At 35.6% G+C, this 25,922-nt stretch overlaps 1 protein-coding gene across 16 annotated transcripts in view; it reads right to left on the bottom strand.

Annotated features, from left to right (window-relative positions):
• Positions 1 to 25,922, bottom strand: part of ZMYND8 (zinc finger MYND-type containing 8) — an 80,691-nt gene that overhangs the window by 10,103 nt on the left and 44,666 nt on the right. For 11 of the 16 annotated variants that reach the window (XR_007708899.1, XR_007708900.1, XM_035548088.2 and 8 more), the window contains 13 exons: positions 25,661 to 25,809; positions 21,886 to 22,104; positions 20,879 to 20,992; positions 19,517 to 19,609; positions 18,264 to 18,351; positions 17,640 to 17,695; positions 16,440 to 16,517; positions 15,925 to 16,040; positions 14,362 to 14,843; positions 10,740 to 10,880; positions 5,482 to 5,634; positions 4,161 to 4,664; positions 1,530 to 1,904 (listed from right to left, as the gene is read on the bottom strand). Coding sequence is in view for 13 of the 16 variants with exons in the window: in XM_035548088.2 (XP_035403981.1) it covers positions 1,530 to 1,904; positions 4,161 to 4,664; positions 5,482 to 5,634; positions 10,740 to 10,880; positions 14,362 to 14,843; positions 15,925 to 16,040; positions 16,440 to 16,517; positions 17,640 to 17,695; positions 18,264 to 18,351; positions 19,517 to 19,609; positions 20,879 to 20,992; positions 21,886 to 22,104; positions 25,661 to 25,809 (2,568 nt within the window). In the remaining 3 variants the exon portion in view is untranslated. The remainder of the gene's footprint in view (positions 1 to 1,529; positions 1,905 to 4,160; positions 4,665 to 5,481; positions 5,635 to 10,739; positions 10,881 to 14,361; positions 14,844 to 15,924; positions 16,041 to 16,439; positions 16,518 to 17,639; positions 17,696 to 18,263; positions 18,352 to 19,516; positions 19,610 to 20,878; positions 20,993 to 21,885; positions 22,105 to 25,660; positions 25,810 to 25,922) is intronic. The other 5 variants (XR_007708901.1, XM_035548086.2, XM_035548091.2 and 2 more) reach the window with 1 other exon arrangement.

Genomic DNA, 25,922 nt, shown 5'->3' with positions numbered 1-25,922 from the left:
CATACATCCAGCTCAAGCTCAGCCTCTGGCTGGGTGCAGAGCAAGGAATGCAACATGAGATTAACTCATTAAAGCAAAGAATTTCTTCAGAGAATTAAACAGGAAGAGAGTCTTGAGTTAACTCAAAGAGGAAAAGCTTTCTCATCCTTGCTCAATATTTCAAATAATTTTAAAGCAGTTGGTAATTCAAAAATAAGAGCAAATACCTTTCACCTTTACATCCCTAATGACTTACCTGCCTTAATTTTTTTAGACAACTCTTTTTAAATTGTTTTTAACGATTCACATTATAAAGATGTCTCAGTTGCTGATATCTTCAAAACACAAATTACTGAAATACAATAGTTCTTCAAATTATCCCTATGCACTATTTTTGTGTCATTTCAGTATGTACAAAAAGCTGTATATTTTAGAATGTTTTCATGTGATATTGCTAGCATATAATACTTAAGACAGAACATAGCTATGATGCACTCAATAGTATGTTGATAAAACACACTCATGGGCTGAACACTGAAAGTTTAGTCCATATTATTGAGCTCATACTAAGGCATGACTATTAAAAATAAAACACCAAGTTTCCCGTTTATTTCTCTCACTGAATATTTCTGTACCAAATTTGTGCAGTCTATAAGCAGAAAAATAACACTTCTTCATCACTTCTTGAATGAGTCACAAAAACAGTTTGGGAGCAGAGAAATGTCACTCTGGTAAATGTTTGTATGTGTCCCCTGATACGTAAGCCTCTCTTCTGTAAGAAATTACTGGCTTGTTGGTAGCATTAGCAGAATGGAGAATATATCTGCATGTATCTAGCACACCTGAAAATAGTTCAGCTGATTAATTTGAAACTACAAATAAAGCTAGATTTGCATAAAGCTGCTGTTCTTTGAACTGAAGTAGTTGAGGTGCTAACTTACATGACCATGTGCCTACTATTACAGAAACCTCTGGCAAAGGGATGGTAAGAAAACAGTTGTGAAAACACTGTAACATGCCAGACTGTTTGCTCAGTGAACTGGAATCAGAGTCCTGTTAAGAGCTGATTCTTCCCATCAACAGGGATTTCAAAGACAAATGCAGCCTGGGTAATTTCATTGTTAACAAATTACTGTATGAAAAAAAACTGTACAAATCAGCTTCTTGACAGATAAAATAAGATCCAGTTTGTAGATACTGAGATAGTGGTAGTAATTGTGCAACTGGAATAGAGTTGATGATTTTATCACGTAATCCAGAAAATAATTCTGTTTACTCTCTCAAATCTGTGACGGCTAAGAATGGCAAAAATATTTTACAGATACATACACAAATGTTTTGTCATTCAAATAAGGAGACATGTCTCTAAATACACACCAGAAAGAGCAGGTATGGTGAGTAAGTTGTTGTATTTTAAAGTCACTTAGAGTAGAACCAGACTTTGAGATTTTGTTTATATAGAAGAATTCCTGGTTAGGCAGCGTTGGAGCACTGACATCACTACTGGGGAATTATGGCATCATGGGCACATTGAGTTAGAAAGTGTATACCTTTAACTGCTTGTCTTGTCTGGTATCTTGTGCCTTGAGAGGACTGAGGTTGCTGTGACTGAGACTGCTGGTTCTGCTGCTGTTGCTGCTGTCTCTGCACCTTCTGCATGTGCCATTTTTGAGAAGATGTCTGAAATTTATTTGAAGAATTCCACACTACTCGCTGCACAGCAGGGGCTGTTTCCTTAGGCAGCAGAGGTCTCTGCTTTTTCACAGGGCTTCCAGTGGCTGCAGATGGAGCGCTAACAGTAGAAGTAGCACTGGTAGTTGCTGTCACACCAGCTGGTGGAGTCTGTGCTGCAGAGCGGGTAAGAACTGGAGTTTCTGGTAGAGGCTGGGTGCTTGCACTGGAAGAAGGTGGAGTTTTACCTACAACTAAACAAACATTAAATTTAATGTCAGCTTTTCGCCAGCAAATCTGACCCATAATTTTACAGCTAATTTTTGGAAGAGTCATATGCTACCTTCCAGACTACTTTGAATTATTTTCCTCGAAAGGTAGTTATAGAATCACCTAGGTTGGAAAAGAACTTCAAGACCACCAAGTCCAACTGTCAACCTGACCTACCAAATCCCATGTCCCTTAGTGCCACATCCATGTCTCTTAAATACCTCCAGGGATGGGGACTCCACCACTTCCTTGGGCAGCCTATTCCAATGCCTGACCACCCGGCCCCAAGACTGAGCCCTGGGGGACACCACTGGTGACCAGCCACCAACTGGACTGAACTCCATTCCCTAGGCCTCTTTGAGCCCATCCACCCAGGCAGTTCTTCATCCAGCAAACTGTGCGCCTCTCCAAGCCCCGAGCAGCCAGTTTTTCCTGGAGAATACTGGGGGAAGCAGTGTCAAATGCTTTACTAAAATCCAGGTAAACAACATCCACAGCCTTTCGCTCATCTACTGAGGGAAATCATCTTCTCATAGGAGGAGATCAGGTTAGTCAGGCTTTTCATAACCCATTCCGTCTGCTTCTGATCACTCAATTGTCCCATATTGATATTCTACAAGTAAACTCATTTCAGTCTAGTTGAAGTTGATGGCAATTGAGAAGCACCAGCTGTTGACAAAAACAAAACAAGAAGTACAAAACCCAGAAAAGCAGCCCGACCTCTCTAGAAGAAAGAGAGGTTTGCATTTGTTAGACATTTTCTGGATTACCACTTAAACCTGTCATCCCAGAGTTTACAGCTGATTGTTCCACATAGCAGATCCCATTCTCTTGCTATGCACCTTGACAGGGAAACATTAGGATTTATCAAAAAAATCTCTTCACTGGGGTGGCTGGTTAGCTAAATGCATGGATGTTCTTACACACATTTTTTTGCTATAACTAATATTACTTTAATAAGTCCTCTTCTGACAAATGGTAGAAGACAAATAACTTTCAGACAACCAAGTCAGCAAACAATTTGTATCTAAAAGCATCTGATATCTTTTCATAAGTTGCATTGGCAAAGTACAACTGTTTACAGATAGACCTTAAACAGTAGTTCTTAAATAGATACTGTAAAAAATGGTCAAAAGCTGAAACATAATACCGCATTTTTACCTGTGCTTGTCACTTCAAAGGAAAAAAAAAACAGGAATTCCTTAGCTCCAACATATAATATGTAAGATAACACTAAACATATGAAATCCTCATTCAGTCAGAAGGAATATGAGGAGAAATTATCCACATTTGAATTACAATATTCATTCAGGACCTATACACAGTCAATGAAGCAGGGCAATATATAGTCAGGCTTTGCTCTGTCTACTCAGCTCTCCCTCATCACTGAACCACTGAAGCTGAGAAAATCCTTCCAGATCAAGTAAATAAATCTGAATATCACTTTGTGTTGTGTCCAACACAATTCTGAAATCAGCAAAAATATCAGAGTTAACTTATTTTAAATTTAACTTGCATTTATATAAGAAAAATGGCATCACTTGCTAGACATGAGTTACCAGGTGTAGAGTTCGGCTAGATTCAGCAATGTTGTATTAGTTCTCGTGATTTACCACTGTCCTCTCTTACTGACAACGTACCACTTGTTGAATAACTCATTTACTGTCCCTCAGCTCACCTGAAACATATTACTTTATTTTCAAAATCCAGTGGCTAGAGAAGTAAGTACCATTCTCCCTCACATGACCAAAACTCTAAGAAAACTGACAAACTCCCTTCCCTAAAGGTCTAGAGATCTCTTTTACCCACTGCAAATGCAAAAAGAAGTTTCTACTGCCTTTGAAGTGTTGATTTTAATGGGACCTTATGAAATTTGTATGTCTGAAAAATTCCAACTACTTCTACAGCTGTGATTTTGGGATGTCTATAGAAACGTAGTTTCAGCTGGAACTCATTAACATAGCAAAAAAAAATTCTAAATTTGGGACGGACCAAATGTTATGTATATTCATAGTTCTATGTTGCTGAAAGGAAACTCAATGGAAGTCTTCTTATTTAAACCAAAAATTATAATGGGGACTGAAAACCTTCCTTCATAGACATAAAGAATGAAAAATCATTCATAAAAATTGTTTTAGTACGGATATTTTTAGCATCTTAATGCAAAAATAGAGCTAACAGTTCCGACTTCAACAACAGCCCTACAGTAAAGAAAAAAGAAAAAGAGAATTTCATCCTACCATCTTGTTTAGGAGGAGGTTCTTTAGATTCTTTCTTGTTTTTCCGTCCTTCACGCCCACAATGATCATCTCCGAGATCAATGACAAGTTCACTCTCAGAATCAGAGTCCAGTCCTAGATGCACAGTTGGAGAGTCTGTCTCATCTTTACCTTTCAGTTTTTCTTTTGCAGGATGTTGCAAACTTTTTCCCTTTTCAGAATATTCTTTCTCAGTGTCAGTAATTGCCTTTTCTTTGACTGGGTCATCTGTTTTCTCCACTTCTGGACTTGTGCTTTTAAGTTCCTCCTTGTCTTCATTCTGTGCTGGGGGCTTAGGTTTTTTTTTCAAGCTCAATGATTCTTTGTCGCTCCTTGTACCTTCCTTATCCTCTCCATCTTCTTGATCATTCTTTGATTTCTGATCCTCATCACTATATTCACTGTCACTGGTGTCAGATTTTTCAGAATCTTCAGAGTCACTGTGTTCTACTGCAGTATAAACAGCTTCAGATATTTCATTTATTCCTAATTGTGGGGAGGAAAGTACATTCCATGCTGATATCAGACTGACTGGCATTACCAAAAAAAAAAAAATATTCCCTCAGTAGAATGAGGTATATAAATACCATTACCCTAACTGTCAGTCCTTAAGCTATAAGCACCTCCCTTAGTGCCCTATCTCAATATCAAAATGTATAAGAATTACCTTCCACATATTCCAATTATTTTTATTTGATTCAACAGCCCTCCTTTCACTATTTTTCCCCCACTACCTGCAAGTTGTAGCTTTGATCAATGTTGGGCCAATGCTGACAAATATGAAAAGGAATAATTAGTATCCACAGTAAACCACCTTAAAATTAGTAGCACTGTTCACCTGATTAGTTACTTCCGCACGTTAGCAGAATCAGTTTTAGACTGCGTAATTTTTTTGAGAAGAATCTGTAATTCTCTAGTGCCTAGAAAATCTTCAATTAACTGTTAGACTATGCTTATATTTTTAACAGCTCCTGTATGACCGGATATAATAATTTGTGCAGCTAACCTGAGTTAGGTATAGTTCTTCAATTTTTTAATTTACGAAGCAAATAGAAAGACTTTAATTCTGCTATACTATCTTCAACAGAATGGTTCAAAACCAGATTAAAAGATGAAAGATTTTTGGCAAAAATCTGAAATGTAAGGTCTCACTGTATTTTAAGTTAAACTAGTTCAATGTATTCTATTGGTGTTTAAGAGCTCGAATACCCTCTTACTCTTGTGTTAATGCATAAAATATTTAAAGTTTTACTATTTGAAAACTTTTTTTAAACTCCAGAATTTCCTCAAGTGGTATACTCACCAAGTTGTGCTTTACAACTCTCTATTGTCTTGTCAAGATTAAGCTGGAACCTACTACGTATCTGTCGTTTTGGTGAAATGAGTGGCACAGGGGTGGACTGCTGTTGGACTGACTCACTCAACTCTTTCAGATCCATCTCAGCTTTGCTACGATCTAGAAAAAGAAAAAGGATCTAAGAAAAACATTTTGCAAAAAGTAAAAAGTTCATTATCCATGTAAGACAAATTTTACGGAGTAATAACACACCCTGAAACATATTTCATTTCTTTTATAACTACAGGCTAAACAGTAACTCTAAGATGACTCCACTAAAAATAACAGATTCTTCCTCTCTGATGCTACATATTTCACGTGCAAACTGCATGCATAAATTATATGGATGTTCTTTTCCATCAACATTAAATTATCAAGAAATTATCATTCAGTAAATTGTCCGACAGCAGCTCTAGTAAGCTATTGTTATTTACTGCTATTAGTATATTTTCACAGAGAAAATTAAATAATAATTACCCTTGTAGACATGATTTATGTGTTGCAATCCCACAAGCCAAATATACAGGCTATATATTGGATCACCTTGGATTATTATATATATATAATTTTATATATATATATATGCATTATAGCATAACAAAGGCCGTAGGTAAATTGTTTAAGTGCTTTTGAAAAATTTGCTCCTTGTATTAGAACTAGGTTTCTTCTTCCTGTGCGTTTATAGACTGATAAAAACCAACCTTAACTTTTTGTAAGAGATGGTCTTGAAATTAATTTCAATTCAGGAAGATAACTTTCTGCATGATATACAGTATACCAGTTTGTAACTTTGGAAAATATTTCACATAGGAATTACAGTAAATTATTGCAGTGTGAACCAAAGGTATCTGGTAATCTAGTACTGTCTTAATATTTTTTTCTGCCAGTAAGAGAACACAGACTTTTGTTTGGGGCTTCACTGCAGAAAGAAAGGCAGATGAAAATCCCCTTATCCCAAACATGATCTGTGAGATTTAAGCTAAAAAAACACAATTCAAAAAGAGCACATGAATAGGAAAGACTGAACAAAACAGATTAGTAAATTAATAAAATTACTGTCAAGTTCTGTGAAGTCTTTTGAGGTATAATCACATATTTTTTATCCTTCAAGTATCAACATGGAAATGATTACCTTGAATCTCTTTTCCTTCACAAAATGTTTTCCATCTAAATTCGGTAAAACACAGATATTTTTTCTCACAGTTGCCCAGTGACAGCTAAGAACTATGGAAATTTAGGTTCCATATATAGCATGATGAAGGAAATAACAGACTATTTTTCCCCCCACAATGCTCTTTAGCTAACTGAGAGTTAGTTAAATCCAATCCACTCTAATTCCACAGCAGTAACAGTTATTTCGTGCTTAGTAGAGAATTTCATTCAAGGTCTTCACAGCCAAAAAGATCTCATTAAACAGTCTCTTTTTTTTGTCACCACTACAAAAAACTGGGACAGAAAGTGAATGACAAAAAGCAGACTACCAAAGAAGTTAAGTAAAATCACAATCACAAGTCACAGCTTAATTAAACTCCTCTGGCTTTCCATAATCTACCCCAGAGGGGCTGAAATAAAAATGAGATTTCAGCCTAACTTCCGTCTTAACTGATGACAAGTAGCTCTTTGCAAACATATGAATTACAGTTGCATTGATTTTTAGGTTGGAAAGACAAGCTATTTGTAAAAGTTAATTTTTCTGTAATGAAAGAAATACTGTTAATTTTCCGAAACTGCAATTCAAGATACTTCATCACACAGAAGAGCTTTGAATGGATGTCATCCACAATGACAAAACAAATAAGGCATCTAGCTCCAGTGCTTATGAAAGAAACAGGTGTTTTTTTTTTCCCCTATTGCTATTGTAGATAACAGCAGAGTAACACCCTTCAGTCTCATGTTTTGTTCTTACATGCTGTATGAATATGCAGGGGAGACATTATCTCAATACTAAAAGGATGTCCTATCGCTGAGTTGCTTTCATGGAATGGAACGATATGATACTATAGCAAAGGAACACAAAAAAATTATTTTCCCTATCAAGCTACAAAAAATGCACTGTTTGATTAGAGTTTAAGTCCCTAGCAGATTTTGAACTAATTCATACATCCTCCTAAAAAAGAAATTAACTGGACATATGGTAGACAGCACCTGTGAAAAATATCAACTTTGGAGCTTCGCTCTTATTTTGACATTCCCAGAAGCAAATGAAGGAAAGGAGATCTCATTATCACCAGGTAGGCGTGTTGTTATAGGAGGGTACTTCACCTCAAACATCAAAACACTCTATTCTAAAACTCAGTTCTAGTCAACATTTTCCTTAATTACTGTGATGACAGTAATTTATCCATAGATGACAGAAATGAAGGCTGCCTTTTTTAGGAAAGGGGTCACAGTTCAAAATGTTTTTAAACTGCAGAGTGTTTCTGAATCAAAGAAGCTGAATTAATAGTTCTAATTGCTATTAAGCTACAGCTCTGTAAGTGCTGAGAACTTAAATGTTATTCTGCACTCTGCACTCAAGAAGAGGGGGAGGTGTCAAAGACCCATTTATAAAATGAGGAGTATCTGGCTAAAGAAGAATAGAGGAAAAAAAAGAGCTGACTGCTGTATAGTAAATATGATTCAATGTGATGCTACTGGAGAAGCGATACATCAGAAATGTCATAAGAAACTCTTCCTAACACTTCCTGAATTAAAGACTGGTTCACTGAGTTACGCAAAACATGAATTGTAACACAACATTCCATTTGGAGCACTTAAAAATAAAAATAAATATAAACACACAGGGAAAAAATTGCGTGCAAACAAGAGATGGTTCATAGGAGAGAGAGAAAATCAATTTAGAAAATATTATGTAAGGGGGAAAATTCATGTTGGAGAGATGAAACATGAAAAAAATATTAACAGCCTTTCTCCTTAAAGCAGAGAAAGCTGCCTAAAAGTTGAAAGCGATCATTGTTCTCCATGGTCAGGAACAGACAAGAAGAGTGTGCTGTATTTCCAGCAAACATTATTTAGATTGGATATTCATGTGAGGTTGAAAGAGTGATGAAACTATCAAAAAGTTTAACCAGGAATAATGTGGAATTTCCCTCATCAATTTCCAAGGACAGATTAAATAACTTTGTGTCAGAGATGAAGTATGGGACTTACTCCTTTTCCTTAGTGTAGTTTGGAATCATGATTTTACTGGAGCATTGCCAGCTTACATCTTATGGTTTTACAATAAGGTGTTTTGTTTACAGTTAGCTTTCAAGACCTGCAGTTTCCTTTCAGGCATGATAAGGATAGAATTTCAAAAGAAATCAGCACTCACAAAGCTTTTTCATTTTCATCGAAAGAATTTGAGTGTTGATTTTTTTAAATTTTGCCATATATATGTATATAGTATGTATATAAATAAAAGAAAAAAATTATAGAAAGCTTTGCTCTAGGATTTGATAAATACAGAGTTACCATCACTACATGGCAGGATATGAATAGAAGAAAAGATGGCCAAAAGGGGAAAGATAAAGACAAGAAACACTATAATATCTACCCAGCGAACTCTATATCTTAATATGGAAGAAGTGTCACAATCCAAACTTATCTAGCCCAGAAGGAGGTCTCACTGAGAAGATCTGTTTTTCCAATTTGTCTCATTAATTCTGAGGTATTAGTAAAAAGAAAACAAGTAAGTTTTTCTCATCACTCATCTGAAAAATTTAACTCCTTATTGGGTCAAAGTTTTACTCCATCTTTTCTGACTCTATTACACAAGGACAGGCGTGTATATATATAAACCTGGAATTAGCACATTCTTCCAAGCAATCTGTGTATAGCTTGATCATTCACACCTGCACTTTTCCCTTTAGCCAGTCTACCAGGAAGAACTGATGGCTCATTTCCAATATTTGTCTTTCCTTATTGCTGAAATATTGCTGTAGGATGATCACACAGCCCTTAAGCTGGCTGCTTAATGTACAAGTTTCTGTTTTCCGTCCTTTCACTTTTGTTTTTTCAAAGAATCCCTTTTCACACAATTAATCTTATCTGAAAGCCACGGGATTCCCAGATGAAGCCATGTCAGGTATAGCTGACACGAACAAATGAAGAAGTGCCCTTTCCATGCCTAGCACCAAACAGCATATATAGCAAAGGAAATTCCCCTAAAGCTGAAGAAATATTTGATATTCTACCTAAAAGTATACTAGCTGTTCTTTTATGGTATTGCTTGTGGACAACAACAACAGATTTTCAGTTCCACCCTATGTATTCAAAATACTCTAAGCTCCAACTAATGTCTCCCATCTGTGGCTCAAACAATTTCAGTACAAAAATGTTTCTTAACATTTTTTTCCCAAATGCATAATTTTTTTTTCAGATAAGACAACAAACAGCTGCAGTGCAGCAAAAGTAAGTAATGGTTATGTCCACACAGATAGATTCACACTAAAAAGTACACTATAAGCTTGTATCTACAATTACATTTAGCTCACTGGAATTTGGAATTTGAAGCATTTCAAATTCTGCTTGCTGTGATCAAGCCTTCTTGAAGTATTTGGCAAAGACCAAGAGGAAGAATCCTGTCTCTCCATGTAATATCATGGGGATGAAAAAAGTGGCCAGAACTGAAGCAGAATACTCTTGGGAGCAAAGCATGACTGAAGAAACTGATTTATGTCTCTCTGGCTTTCGGAACTATTTTACCAAAGTAGTACTTTCCTACTTCATCTTTCAAAATTCCAGAATCTAAAATTTAGGGATTTTCAACATGTCTGCTAATTCCTTTCCTCCATCTATCTTCCTAGATGTGGATGGCTAGCGAAGAGGTGACATGAAGGTAGCAAAAGAGAAACCCTAATAAATCCTAAACCCTAAAAAACACAGGAAAACTTTACCAGCAGCTCACACAAGAGACTGAGGGGTGAAGAATGGCAATATTCATATAATTACAAGCTTTAGAAACTTACCTACTGTTTAGTAACATTCATTTGTACAGGTTAGCCAAAAATGATCTCAACTACTTCCTTCCATCAAAACAAAGAAATGATAACAGGAACTTTAATTCCATTTATAAAACAAAAAAGAACAGCTTATTTGATGAAACAATTATACAAGTCCCACATGTAAAGCCCTTTGTTCATTTAAAGCTACATTGAATCAAGTTTGTTCGTATTCTCTCACATTAACACCACTGTAATTTACTCAGCTGTAACAGAATTAGACTTTCAAAGGTCAAGACTAACCAAGATTAAGATTCAGAATGCTTCCCGGAGTGGAAGTTCTTTCTTGCTTAGCAGAAATTGGCGTTGACGCTTGAGGAGAGAAGGGTTTGGGACTGCCTGACAAGCTCCCTGCTTGACCTGCTCTTGTTGGTGCTGGAGAAGCTGAAAAAGTACAAAATTAATAAAGAAAGATTTAAAAATAATCACAATAAAGCCATACTCACTGGGACAAAACAGCTTTTAAACCTTCAAAAGAAGGGAAAGGATTTTTGTTTAATAATTTCAACATCATGTCATACCTCAACTGTAACTTACAACTGTCTCTTATGCTTTAGTTTAATAAAAAAGAAACTGTAAGGAAAATCATGTTACTACAGCTATTAATTCTATTCAGGCCAAATGAATGTTTACCCTCAAAACAACTCAGTTTTCAGTGAAGTTTCTAGCTTTCGAGATTTGGTTATTTTAAATGTAAACAAACTCTGACACTGAACTGCTATCTATTTAATTGCACGTACGCAGGTAAACACTTCAAAAAAGTAAAACTAGCCCATTTTCTAGATATATAAGTAGAGAATTAAAAACACAAATCATACTAAATTTAGTCAGTGCAGTTGGAGATTACTGATGAAATCTCATAGATAAGGTACTAGGATATTCTAACACAGTTTGGCAAAATTCTGTGCTCTGATCCCTCAAAATGTATGCAAAGTCATGTTTCAAAAACAGACTTCTGGAAACACCCAATCTGTCTAGAAAGGGAAACATCTGTAGGCCATTACATGAAAAGAAAGTCTAACTCCTGTCAGCAAGAGTTGTCCATTAAATCTCTGCTTAACGCTCTGATGCTATCATTCTAAACTCACTGCTGAACAATTTGTGTTCCCCAGTGCCTAAAAGACTGTCTATATATTTTTTCAGATTCCTAAAAGGTAGTGATATCTGCTGTTTCAGGAACTCTTTCATAGAATCATAGAATGGTTTGGGTTGGAAGGGACGTTAAAGATCACCCCTAGTTCCAACCCCCTGCCATGGGCAGGGACATCTCCCACCAGCCCAGATTGCCCAAAGCCCCATCCAGCTGGCCTCGAACACTTCCAGGGATGGAGCATCCACAGCTTCTCTGGGCAGCCTGTGCCAGGGCCTCACCATCCTCATAGTAAAAGATTTGTTTCTTATATCTAATCTAAATCTACCCTCTTTCAGTTTAAAACAGTTATTCCTTGTCCTATCACTGTAGTGCCTTATAAAGTCTCTCCTCATCTTTCCTATAGCCCCCTTTAGGCATTGGAAGGCCACCATAAGGTCTCCCTGGAGCCTTCTCTTCTCCAGGCTGAACACCCCCAGTTCTCTCAGCCCATCTTCACAGCAGAGCTGCTCCAGCCCCCTGACCATCCTCTTGGCCTCCTCCGGACATGCTCCAACAGCTCCATGTCCTTCTTGTGCTGGGGGCCCCAGAGCTGAACGCAGTGCTGCCGGTGTGGAGTGGAGGGGAAGGACCTCCTCCCTCGACCTGCTACCTGCACTTCTTGTGATACAGCCCAGGATATCATTCCAAGTTATTTCCTTCACATCACTCCATCACTCAAAAGATGCAAAGGAAACATCCCTATGAGTGGCATACAAATAAAAACATTCCTGTTTAAGGATAGTGCAGTCCTACTACTAGGATTTTTTTTTTTCCTTTACAGCAAACAAGTAATTTCATTTACATTTTAATCAAAACACACAGGTTCTAGTAATAGGTCATCTAAGTTCATACATGAAGTAAATATTACAAAAATTGGCATTTGTAATAATATACTGGTAGAAATGTCAGGTGGGAAAGTGACTATACTACTTTAGAATAGACTAAAACATAACAGAACAGTTCAGCTGGCAGGAACCTTCAAAGATCATCCAAGGCCAGCTGCCAGCTGTTAAGTCAAATCTGGTATTTCTGCGCACTGTAAGACAGGATCTGTAAGGTGCGAGGAAAACTTAAAAAAAATCCCAAGAAATACCATGATAACCAGGAATCCTGAGTAATAGGAGAACATCTGTCGTCATCTATTATCTTTATCTGATAAAACAGCTTTAATGTGATTTCCCGTAATTATTGATACTATTATGAAGAAATAATAGTGTGGTATAATTAAAACTCTACATCCTAAGACAGAAAACAGTACCTGTAAGCTACACCTCATGTGTGAAAGATGTACAAACACACATACATGATAACTGATCTATAAAATGAATTACTTCTTTTGATATGTTATTGTCTATTGAAATGTCCATATCTTTTCATACACTTAAACTCATCAGTTACTTTATCATCACTTTCATAAGATGTACAGGATCCCATCACAAGGTAACGTGTACCCAAATGTCATTTCACAGCCTAGCTTTTATGGGCTAAGACGAGTAAGATTCCCAAACCACTACCTGTCAGATCTACTGTCCATATGGCCTTCATGTTTGTCTGTTTAAGAAATTATTTGACAGTACACACACTGCAGAACAAAGGAATAAGCGTTTCTATTGCACAACTGCACCTCCATAATAAGCTACATCCACGTGTTTGAAGGAGCCTTCTACAGCTTCCTCTAATGTTATTTTTAATATCAGATCATCTAAAATAAAAATTTACAGGGAAACAAGCTTTCTCTCAAGATTTATGTAAAATTTGTGTAAAAAATGTATGTGAATCTTGAGAGAAAGGAAGAAGAAAAATTTATATGAAAGCTTTTCCTAAACTTAATGCTTCATTTGGGTTACAATTTCAAGTCTAACATTAAAAAATCTATGATATTGATCATATCAAAACTAAATAAAATTTAGGAAACTTCACTGTTATCATGCCACTTCAACCATTTTTTCCAGTCTCCAATTTCTTATATATCTTCACCCATCCTTTATATGTAGCTTTTAGAACTTCCCTTATTTTTCAGTTTTCAAGATCAAGAAACTTGAAAAGCTTCAAAGTTTTTACAAGTTTTTACTTGACTATATGACACTATCAGAAAAAAAAAAAAAACCTTTAAAAAGGAATCTGAAAAATTAGACCCTGCCAAAAACTTCACCAAATCCATTAGCAATTTGGAATTTTTCTATTGCTCCAAAATATGTGACAAAAAATGCAGAATTGTATGATAAGTCTGAAGGAATTATTTGCAGCTAAGCTATCCACTAAACAGGACTGCTAGAAGTTTATCTCCAATCAATTTTAAAAGCATTATCAAAAGTTTAAAAAAAAACAGAAATGGAACATATTGATTTTTTTTGCAAAGAAATTCTTTCAACAAAAGCAGTTTAATGGACACTAATATTAAATAACATATCATATTGGGGGGGGTGTCAGATAGTGATGATCTTAATTTGATGGATGGTTTGCCTGAGCAACACAGAATTAGCTACCATTTTTTCTTTCACTACATTGTAAGTCTGCGAAGTCCAAATTCTGTACTCACTGCTCCTATTTCTGTTTAACTACTCTGCCTGTACAACTGTAATTTTATCATATTTTAGCTACTCAGTTGAGGAACACTAATGAACACCTTGAAAAAGAGCTATCAATTTTTAAATAGAATATCTCCTAATCATAACAATTCTAACTAGTAAATTAAACAAATGCAGAAGTCTTGTACCTCCTTCTTTTTTTTACCTGTATTTTTCTCTGTAAAGTCCATGGATTCTTCGCTTGCACTAAAATGACTGGAAGTTGCTTTTTTCTCTGCGTCCTGTTCAACATCAGATCCAGTGTGCACTGATGAGTTTGTACTCATTGGTGACCGTGGCATATCTGTCAACGAAATCCTACGACCAGTACTACTGCTCAACATAGGCTTGCTCATTAGAATCTTGGGCGATGCTGTCATATCAAAGTTCAGTTTGATTTTCTCCTGTTTGTCTGTCTTTGCAGTTCCAGCAGTTGGGTTTGCAGGATCTAACAACATTTGGTATTGATTGTTGGGAGTATATGGTGTCCGGAAAGGTGCATAATTAAATACTCCAAACTTTCTGCGAATGTTATCAACATAAACCTCCATTTCTTGCATTGCACTATTGAAGATGCTTTTAGTCTTTTTCACAGAAAAAGGAATTTCTTTTGACATGAGGTAGCAATTATTTATTGGAACCCAGGCCCTATAAATAAAAAAAAAAAAAGATGATATGACTACATTTCACACTGTGAATTGACTTGGCAACTTTTTTTTTCTTTTTTTTTCAAATTTTGATTTATTTTATCCTAATCATAAAGATATGCACATCTCAGATAATTTCAAAGGACTACCTCCACCTTCTTTTAACAGTTCAGTGCTTAAGCTGCGGTATATAAGTAATTGCTTGTTTTAGATTATTCCTAGCTTATTTTACACTTCCCCAGTAACACATAAAACAGGAATAAACATTGGTCAAGTATGACGAAACATACTTAACCAAAATAGTCTATGGAACTGTAAGATGACCGTTACTAAACAATCTTTCCATTGCTCATAGTTAGCAGAGAAACTGAAAAACACAGTTCAAGAAAAAAAAAAGATTTCAAAATAACATTCTTAAATATATAACAATCTATTTTTACACCTAATGTAAGGGCAATCAAACTCCCCAATGCGAGGAAAAATTGCTTCTCTCCAACAAGTACTGGAAAGATTTTATTCATCATGAAATGAGCCAGACTCTAAAACTTTGCTTTCCAAGGAAGCTCAGGAAACTTTGACTTAATAGTTTCATGGCCCTGTACAGTTTTAAAGCACATGTTTTTATAACTATATGGATTTGTATTTTTAATTCATTATAAATCAACTAGTCTTTACCACGGCTTTCTCCATCTAAGCTGAGGGTTCACAGGTACAGAATAATTAATACCTTTCAGAGCAAAACTGGCATTTTCAACACAGATAATTTTTGTCCATTTTCTAAATCTACAGTTGCATGTTCATTCCCATAGTGTTTATACAATACTTGGTTCGACCCTTAAGAACTATAGTTCTTTGCAATACAAAATCACAGTCACAGGAATTAACGTGCATACTCAGTGAGATTATGTAGGTGTTAGTCTTACAAACACGACTTGCATTCTACAAAAACGTATAGGCTACAGTATTATATAGCTTGTCAGGGTCAAGTTTCAAAAAAACAGAATCCAAAAACTCTGAGAGCACAAAATTACAATATGCATTTTTTAACTACAGCCAAAACCATCCTTTGGTTAAATTCTCACCTGTCATGTTGGCCAAAGAAACGGGCATCAACTTGCCCATCTTTATCCCTCAGTGCTTTAGCAGGCCAGAATGGAAAGCCTTTGAGTTTAGCCCAGACCAAAGGATGAGGATTGCTCTAGAGGAAGAGGTAAAACATACATTAAGAAGATACAAGCAGTATTACCTTCAAAACTGTAAGTGCAAGTACCACAGATGACCCATGAGCAAATATCCTGTATTTGTGGACTGAGAGGCTGCAAACTGCTTGCTGACATTCTGACATGCTGATATTTCTCACTGAAAGTATGCAATCTGACAGCTAAACATCTTGAAATGGGCTTGTGTTTCCACGAGGACCATGATTTGCATGATGCACAACCACAAGCCAGTGGTTCAGTAAACTTCAGCAGTTTTCCTTGACTCACTAACTCCTCAGTAACCACCACAGGTTGAAAACAGTGAGAGGATAACAAGTCAGAGTCAAATGAGAACTTTGTTTAATCTGTTATCTAGGCTACCATAACCCTTAACTTACACAAGGCTCACAAAACCAATTCTCTCGTTTTTGGCAAGCAGCTAAGTAACATTCCGGACATACTTCAATTTCATTCATCTGAAAAGAAAGACCAAATGGTTATTTAGTAGCGTAAACACATCTAAAGTGTGATCAACAAATATTATAATGTTAACCTAATTTACTAACATAATTTTTCCATAATTCTGTGGTCATAAATCAACCTTTACTTGTCATGAACTCAACACCGTTTTGACAGAAACCCATCTTTTTCTACCCCTGTAATGTATCATTTCCAGCTAATGAACTAATCACATTTTTACACGTCTCTTCAGATTATGTGCTATGCTGTCATTTACTCCAGTCAAAAAAAATACATTCTTGCTTTGTTGATGTATTTGTTCCAGTGATAAAGAATTATTTATCATCATTTGTACCAGACACAAAAATATAACTTCAATTGGGTATTTCATTTTATAATAATTTAGGCAGAACAAAAAATAAAATATTTTGTTCCTTATACTCAGATTACAAAAAACATTTAAGAAATCAGGCTCAGGTTACACATGCAATTTTTTTTTTGTGAAAAACTGATACAATCTCAGAATTTAATGCGTATCATGCATATTGCTGTGTCAGCCCGGGGGTGAGGAAAACGCTTGGCACAAAGTGTCAGATCATCAGACAATTTATATCAGTGAAACACGATTCAAAAATACTACATTTAGAATAACAATTTTTTGTAATGCGAAACATTACAAATTGCCACTGAAATAAAATCAGTGCAAATGATCAGTTAAAAACACAGGCAGCCATTTCTGTATTTATTCACAGGACTTTCATATAGTAACAGCAAATGAAACACACAAAAACGTATTTATAGATCAGAAAATCTGTGTCTCTTTTTCCAACTCAAGCATTCATTTGGAAAGATAAGTGTCTGTGCAGATTCCATATGTCTCCTTTCTCCCACCACCCACCATTGAAAGTCTTTATTATATATAGAGAATATCCTAATGGATGACACTTTAGCAATGCCCTTTTCAAAATCATTCCATAGGCCATGGATATGCATCTCTAAACAAAAGAAAGCCTACGCAAACTAGAATTATGTAATATACACAACAGAAAACATTATTTCAATCACAAGTACAAGCAATGGAATGTGTTTCTGCTTTAAAAATACAGATAGAACAATCAAATTAACTGGGGAACGCATACCTCATGCTCACAGATTTTGATGATGACTTTTGCTGTTTGTGTCAATTTGTGATTTCCTAGGGAAACAAGAAAAATGCTTTAACCAAGAAAACTTATGCTAAAATTGTGATAAAATCAACAGGTTTTAGTTTTAAAAGTCTGTATTAAAGACAAAAGGGAATATCTAAGAAGATAATGCAAAACCAGTATACACAAAATACATACTTGTAAAAGAATTAGGCAAACAATTATCTTCCCAACAAATACAGTAAAACTCTTAAAATGTTCCCTTAAGCCAACTGCAGCCTGCCCACTGCTGATACACTGTAAAGCGACCAACATGGTGCATCATTTCCTCAATTAGGTCTCCTATAAAGCACAGCATCATGCAAAACACTAAAGCAATGTATCGTCAATTTGAAAAAAGTTTAAGGTGGAATGAGCAAGTGACAGCACAGGCAGTATTCGGTCCTAAATTTTATGTATGTCAGCTGTTTAAAAAATTTTGTTGTGTTTAGGAACTACAGTAATTAGCGAAAAGATACTTTCAGCATTTGCAAGCATATCTACAACTTGATTTATTACTTTATCTAATCCAAAGTTTCATATTCAAGGACGTAAGTACACATGTACATAAGTACTTACCCCCATTGTAAATAATGCAGTTGTGCAAAATCCATTTGGCATCAGCCAAAAATGCTTCAGTGCAACCGTACATTTTCTTTTTAACATTCTGGAAAGAAAAAATTAAAAATGTATCAGGAAACAGTAATGAATAAGAAGTGACAGCTTCTTCCTGAACAGTTTCCTATCATAAGTCATACAATTAATAAAATAAACTACTTATTTATAGTAAAACCTGTAATTCTAAATACTTAAGAATCTATCAAATTCATGTTGGTTTTTGATTGCCCTGAAAACATATGAACTAAATCAATTCTAATAAAACTAAATTCAATTCTTCAATGTTAAAAAAAAAAATACCAAGGGAAAAAAAAAATACATTATCTGTTAATTTCCTGAAACAATATTATTCTACTGGCATGTTACTGTTCCACAGAACTCTTGTTTTTTTAATTTTTACAAGGCCCAGAAAAAAAATATTCACCAGATCACATAAGAGAGGATGTTTGATACTCCAACCTACCAGCTGGGTGAAGTAATTCATTTAGATAAAATCAGTCACATGGATTTGTCACACCTTTATAACACAGACATCAACGTCCACTTGTAAGGGCACAGAGAATGAAAATGCTTGCTGACTCTTCACCAAGTAGTAGCAGAGCAAAGCTCTGCAGTGCTCCACTATTTATTAACACAGTGGAGAATGAAGAACTTCATAATGTGAAGCACCTAGCTTATTATTGAATTGACAATCAAACTACCATAATCCAACTCTTTACTGTTTCCTTTTTCTTCCACATCTCAGGTGCAGTGGAGATTATAGTATTTGTTGAATGATCAGTACATAAGTCTGGAATGACCCCTGGTCACACACTCACATGGTCCCAAGACAAATCAATGTACCGGTGATCCATTAATAGCTAACAAACATGACGATCAAATGCAAACTCTGATTAACGAAGTCTCCCCACAGGATGATTCCTGGAATTAGATGCATTTGTACAGGAGGAGGTCATCAGTGTAAGTTTGTCTTTTTCATACTGTTTTTCCTTAGCATTGCTACTGGTTCAGACAAAATAGCAGATTCATTCAGTGGGCATATGATTATTTTCAAGCTATAACTGAACTGGCATTTATAAGCAAAAATAAACTACAATAAAAAAAAAATAAAATAATTTCTAACAACCTCTTTCCTGCCGCCCAACAAACACTCCAGGTATCTTAACCATAGCAATCAAACTGAAGGGATCTTCCTCTCCTTGCTTCATACAAACCTTCTCTAATGTACAAAGGTCCATTGGATGAAAGATATATTCTGCATAATCTGGGTGTTGATCCAGTGAAACTGGCTTTTGAAATGGCTCTGTCTGTTAGGAAAAAAAAAATCACACTGCATCTTAATATTGAACAGTTTCATTAATATATATTTTTCTAATCAGGCACAAAAACAACAGGTTATTAGTAAAATGCCTAAAGGGCAAAATATTTCTATAGCCTTCATTAAACATTATTTTTCTAGCTGCATTTTCAAAATGCTTTGATTGTCGACTCAATATCAACAAAAACTGACACTTTGCTTCTGAAAAGCAGCACTTAAAGCTTCTAACGACTCCTCCTAAAAGAAGAGTATTGACCACTCCAGAGTAAAAATACTTCAAGAGCTAAAGTGTATCAAAACTAAAGAGTAACCTTTCCAGAAAGTGCCACTATTGTTCTGCTAAAATACTTATCGTAGAGACACCAGAGTTGCAAAGAGCCCATGATTCCACACATCTGGTTTTCCCAACGTATTTTACTGTAACATTGCAGACAGACTCCTCTAATTTATTTACAGGTACAAGAAAGGAACAGGAGTTAAAGCAAGCCATGGCAATTCATCACAGCATCTTACTTTGATTTACTTTTTCTTCACATGTGTGAAAACTAGACAAAGCTTGCACAGCGAAGAAAGAGTGACCAGAAACCGAATCATAGAATCAGTGACTGGAACATCTGAAACTTAGAAGCATGTTGATTTTGAGGACTAAGACAGACTTGTGGAGAAAGGTAAAAGTCAAGAGGAAACAATTTTGCCTCCAAGACAAAAATTCATAGAGCAGCAATCTCAACTGGCATGCAAGTTGATGGCACAGGTTTTCACCACATTGAGTGAAAAATATTCAGTGTTTTACAAGTATATGATACAACTAATTTTTGTGGTAAAAACAATTTCTCCTAACAGACAGATGCTAGTTTTTCAATGGTTATAATGAATTACCAAACAGTGTCTGTGCTTACAATCTTGCCCATGTACCTGGACTGGTAAGAGATCATATCCTGTCATTCCCCTTGTATCTTAGAAATAGCATCGTCCACTTTCAGTGAGTGAGAAAACACAAAGTCCCCCTGGGAAGCCACACTGTAGTTTCAGCAGGTGTACTGAAAATATCTCCGGAAGTTGCATTAAAAGTTACATTTTAAATGCACTCCAAAACCATATATATAGTCTTAACTATTGTTTGCACCAGGTGGTAGACAGTACAGAAGCTGTCATATACAGTCCAATAAAATATGCTAGGCTCAAGATCAACAAAAGGAAGCAAAATGCAGTATTATGACAAAGATACGATCCAAGCATACAAAAAAATCTTCCTTACCCCTGGCTGTTTCATTTTCTGTAGTGCAAACTTCAGTAAATATGATAGCTGTTCAATGGTGAGCATTGTCATAGCTTTACTCTGTGTTTCTATGCATTCTGCAACTGTGATTTTCTAAAAATTAAGATTACAAAATATTTTGTCAGCAAACATTTTGAGGTGAATTCTTCTCCGTTAAAACATCCCAGCATTTGAATGGAAGAAAATAACCACCTCCTATGAAACAAAACATTTCTGATGACGCAGCATAAGTATTTCGGATAATTGTTTTACTCAATTTTAATTCTGAATACATTAACAAAAGTTTAAAAAAAAAAACAGAAACAAAATTTTTAAAAAAGGGAAAGGACTGAAAACTGCATCCATCTCCTACATCACACAAAGTGAATGTGGGAATACATAATTTCAATACAATGCAAGTTCACAGCAATGTGAATAAGTGAGAAATTAACCTGGGCTCTAATACAATAAGTGGCCAAAGGAAAACATGTGATAAACCAATTTACTTTCATTGAAGATACTATGATGCTAATTATTCTCTCCCCAGGAATCATTGGAGAGGAATGGTTAAATTCTTCCTTAGCCCTGCAGAAAAAAAAATAGTAGTAATAATAATATTCACTTGTGTACGTAAACCCTACAGTGGCAAATATTTTGAGCGCTGCTGCAGAGCTATCAGCCCACAGGAAGAAGCATAAGTTAAACTAGTTGAAAATGCAGAATGTTTTCAGAATTAGAGGTGTGATGAAGGGATCACTCTTTGAAATGTGGCCTTCTCTAGAGATGGGAACACAAAGGAAGTTGAGTCATGGTAAGAAGGCAAACACAATCCAGGAACACATACAGAGAAGTGGGGAAGCAGCAAGAGATGCCTCCTTTTTTTGTACAAATTCTTCTGGTACTGTTACCAAGAGGTCATACAGGAATAAAGCAAACGTTCAGGAATGTAAAAAAGCTGCTTCTATCTCACACACATGAAAGAAATCCACTCCTTATAACAAACTAACCTCACATTCTGGGCAAAACCAATCCCCCTCTGGTTCCGCTGTCAGTTTCAGACACTTAGCATGATAAACCCGAGGACAGAGTTCACAGCAGAGGACTTGGCCTTCCCGATGACAAACCCAGCAATAGAAATCATTCCGTCCATCCTGTGGTACAACATCAACAGGGTCTGTGGTGAGTGGCTGCTTCATATAGTAAAACGGACCATGTCTTAGTTCTGACTGAAATGTAGGCAAGAAAAACAGGTTTGGTTTCAAAACAAATTTGCATTTTTCAAATAATAATATTCATTATATAAAACAAGCAGAAATCTACAGAGTTTGATTAACATTTATGTAAGTACAATATCCTTTTCATTGCACAAAATCATTCATAAAAAGGCTTACTTCTCATTCAGATGACAAACGCTGAATTACACTCAACACTAAAAATAAATTTTTGTGGCAAGTGAGGACATAATGTGCAGGTCATGCAATCCAACAAATATCAGTAAATACTTTTATCTTCAAGAAAAGAGTGTAGCTATAGAGGTTATATGTCCTCTGAACTCAGAATTCTGTGGGACTGTGGAAGCTAAATATTGAGAGAGATTTAGTAGTGGCTAAACCTAGGACAACTGAAGAAGTTAGTCATGAAACAAGGAGCTGAACATGATGCAAATCTGTCCTAAGTTGCAGCAATTCACAACTTTTTAAAATCAAGCAAGACAGTGCTGATTTTAATTGATAAGGCGAACCACGGAGTAGGGTGATACAGGAGCAGATTCACATCCTTAACAGGGTGTGCCACCGCAGCATGAACCCTGGAAAAGATTTAATCTACCATTTAAATGTGTATCAGAATTTAAGACTCACAATCTCCACTGGTTTGCCTGCACTAGAAAACAGTGTTAACTTCATAAACTGCATGAACTTGACTTTCACTTGAGCCTCAAATAGCTCAAAGATGACACAGCTGCTACCAAAACACAACTGTTGAAGATCCTGGGATAGCCAAAATGGGTCAACAGAGACCCAAAGTCTATTAGATTGAAGAGATTATAACATTTATTGGAAAATTAAGTACTGTTTATCAATGACAAAGGAACTAAAGTTTACTGGTTGGTATTAATTATAGGCATGGTTTGCTGCAGAGGATGCAGGGGATGGAGGGAAACAATCTTATCTTTAAGCTATTTACTGTAATTTTTTTTGTTTGACATAAAACCATTTGTTCATGACATTATTTTAACTATCCAACTGGCTGTTTGTAGTTTGCAGAAGCATTTTGTTTGATTCTCAGGTAATTTTGTGTGCTTCCTACACCAATTAACAGCTCCGCAAGTTCTTAGGCCCTTAAACTGCCACATGCCTACATGATTCATAAAACAGTGGAACGATATGCATGTTCCAAACCTTTGCAGCATCCTGTACAAAACTACTCACACAGGACAAATATTAAAAACCACAAACCATTATCATGCCAGTTTGGACTATGATCTTTCTAGATTTATTAAGTTACGAAGGACAAGGTCTAATTATTTTCATGAACAGACGATGTTCAAGGTGCAGAAGTGATATTCTATGACAATCCAGCTAAAGGTGTTATATCTCAAAAGATACACCAGAAGAGATATTACCTGTAATTATCAAATACTGTATAGTATTTTAAGCAAAGAAAGAATGTTACTGTAATTCCAAAAGTGTTCTACTACCTACAGGTTCACTCAAATTTCTATGTTTTGGCAGTTTTCATTTCCTATTCTACAGACAATATAGCTAGTGAAAAGGTACTTGCTCCCACCACAGAAATGGACCAGGTATTATTTTCTGTACATTCTCTGTGTATGTTTAATCATATAATACAAGTTTTTTTATATGGAAGGTTCTACGAGATCCTGTGGAATAAAAGGGACAAGAAAAGGCTTTTCCTATGTTTCTAATGTATTATTATGCCATTCAAACCAAGATAGAAAGGCACGTGTAAACACAGAGTGAAAAAGAGAAAGCTTCAGTTTACAATTCAGAAGCATGTTTTGTTTGCAGTTGCATGCACCGCGGCTATAAGACCAAAATCTCAATAGTCTATACTTATACATAGATGCAACTATGGGGCATTGTCTTCAACTGCAGACAAAGCAAATTACCAGTAAAATTTATTACATACTTTGATTTTCAAGTGGATATCCACACTAAAATCGTAAGAATTAAAGATCCTGTTTTAAAATTTAAAATCTGTAAGACACTACAGAGAAATGATCTCCTAATATCTAAATAGGAGAGTCCATTTCTGCTAGAAAATGGGAGGCATTAGTTGTCTGATCAAGGATGTTCCTATCATTTAGACATCTATCAGCTTATTTTGCCTGAGCTAAGTTTAAGGACAAAAAAAAAAAAAAAAAAAAGAAAAAGAAAAAAGGAATAAGACTCAAAAAACATCCAAACAACAAAACAAAATGACAGAAAATCTCAACTACATCAAAAGACCTTTTCAGTTGTTCTAATCACAGCAAAATGTTTTAGGAGTTTAAATTTTAACAGTCTTGAAATAAAAGCTTTGTTTTCTCATCAGTTTCACATTTCTTCAACATTTTCCTAGCAAGCGTCCAGGATGTGGAGGAGTTTAAAGAGCCTGCAGTGAAGCTCAGTAAAAGCCAAATTGGCCACAGTAAACTAGTTCATCAATGCCTACACATGCTATTACGGGACCTGCCAATTATCCTTCAATAAAATATACTTAACACTGAAAGACTTTTTTGGCCTGAGTTATTCACAGTTTTTGTTCCAGAATAACTGCAGTGATCAGGAATTTAATTTTCTTTCTTAACCAGTGCAATTGTACCACACTAATGTTTAATATGGATGATATTAATGAGGAAAAAATGCTTTAAACCACAGAACTTAATCCTGTGTTTACACGATATTGGCAAAAATGTACTAACATGCAAAAGGACTTTGAACAACACAGAGGTATGTTATCTGTAAATTAGATGAGAAATAATTTCAGTAGGGCTAAAGATTGCCTTCATGTAATCTCTTCCAGGATGATATAGCTGCTTTATAGCATTTGGTATTCAACATAATTCACATAATTCTTTCACTTGCATCATACATTGAATCAGAATTTCTCGAAGTCTTCTGGAGTTCTTCTAAGAGCTACAACAAACGCTATGAACTCAGTATTCAGAAGACACTGAAAATAACATTTCAAACATAAAAACTGAAAAATGCTGCACGACCCTTTGATTCATCTAGTTTGATAGCAGAGTATACTGTCTGCCAATTTAAAGGAAGGGGAGGGAATCTGCATGTACCAAGCGAGGGAGCAGCTGGATTTTTGTTAATAATTGGTAGTAGAAATGAGAATAGATGAGAGATTCCCACTGATATTGTGGTATCTTTCTTAATCTAGTAGATCGTGTCCCCAAAAACTTTCTTCTAATGGTTTAAATTAATGAGAGTTATTAGTGTTGTTGTTATTATTTATATATTCCTTTATAATCCTTTTGTTCAAAATAACACTTACTGGTTATATGTCTTGTTAGTTTTATGAAATAAAAAAGCAGGACACGGATACTCTCTCTCTAAAAAAAAAAAAAAAAAAAGTCCCCAAAATAAAAAATAAAGGCCACCCAAATCCAACTTAAAAAACTCCTACACCCACTGCATTCAACAATAAGTATATACTTCTTATAGTACGAAAATTGTGTTTCCTAAAGAGGAAATGGCATCTGTTCAGCTGTCTCTAAATCCTTCATTGTTTCATATCCTAGCATAACAAGACCATGACTTCTCTTACCTGCTCTTTATTATTACTGTTCAATAGACCAGGTTTCTTTTTCTTTTTTATAGGACTTGTTGATGCATCTTGTGGTGAGTGGCCATTAGAGGAATGTGGAGGGCTGGGAAACTTCCTTTTTTGTGCTGTGCGTTCGGCAGAGCCAGGATCTATAACAGATGCAAGCAATACTGTTAAAGAGTGCATATTAATGAGCAACATTCAGACAAGGATACAGTTTGTCATTCACACTCCACCACTGAACAGAATAAAAATTCTCAAC

The sequence above is a fragment of the Cygnus atratus genome, chromosome 16, assembly GCF_013377495.2.
Source record: "Cygnus atratus isolate AKBS03 ecotype Queensland, Australia chromosome 16, CAtr_DNAZoo_HiC_assembly, whole genome shotgun sequence".
Classification (NCBI taxonomy): domain Eukaryota; kingdom Metazoa; phylum Chordata; class Aves; order Anseriformes; family Anatidae; genus Cygnus; species Cygnus atratus.
This window is presented reverse-complemented; position numbering and strand designations above follow the sequence as displayed.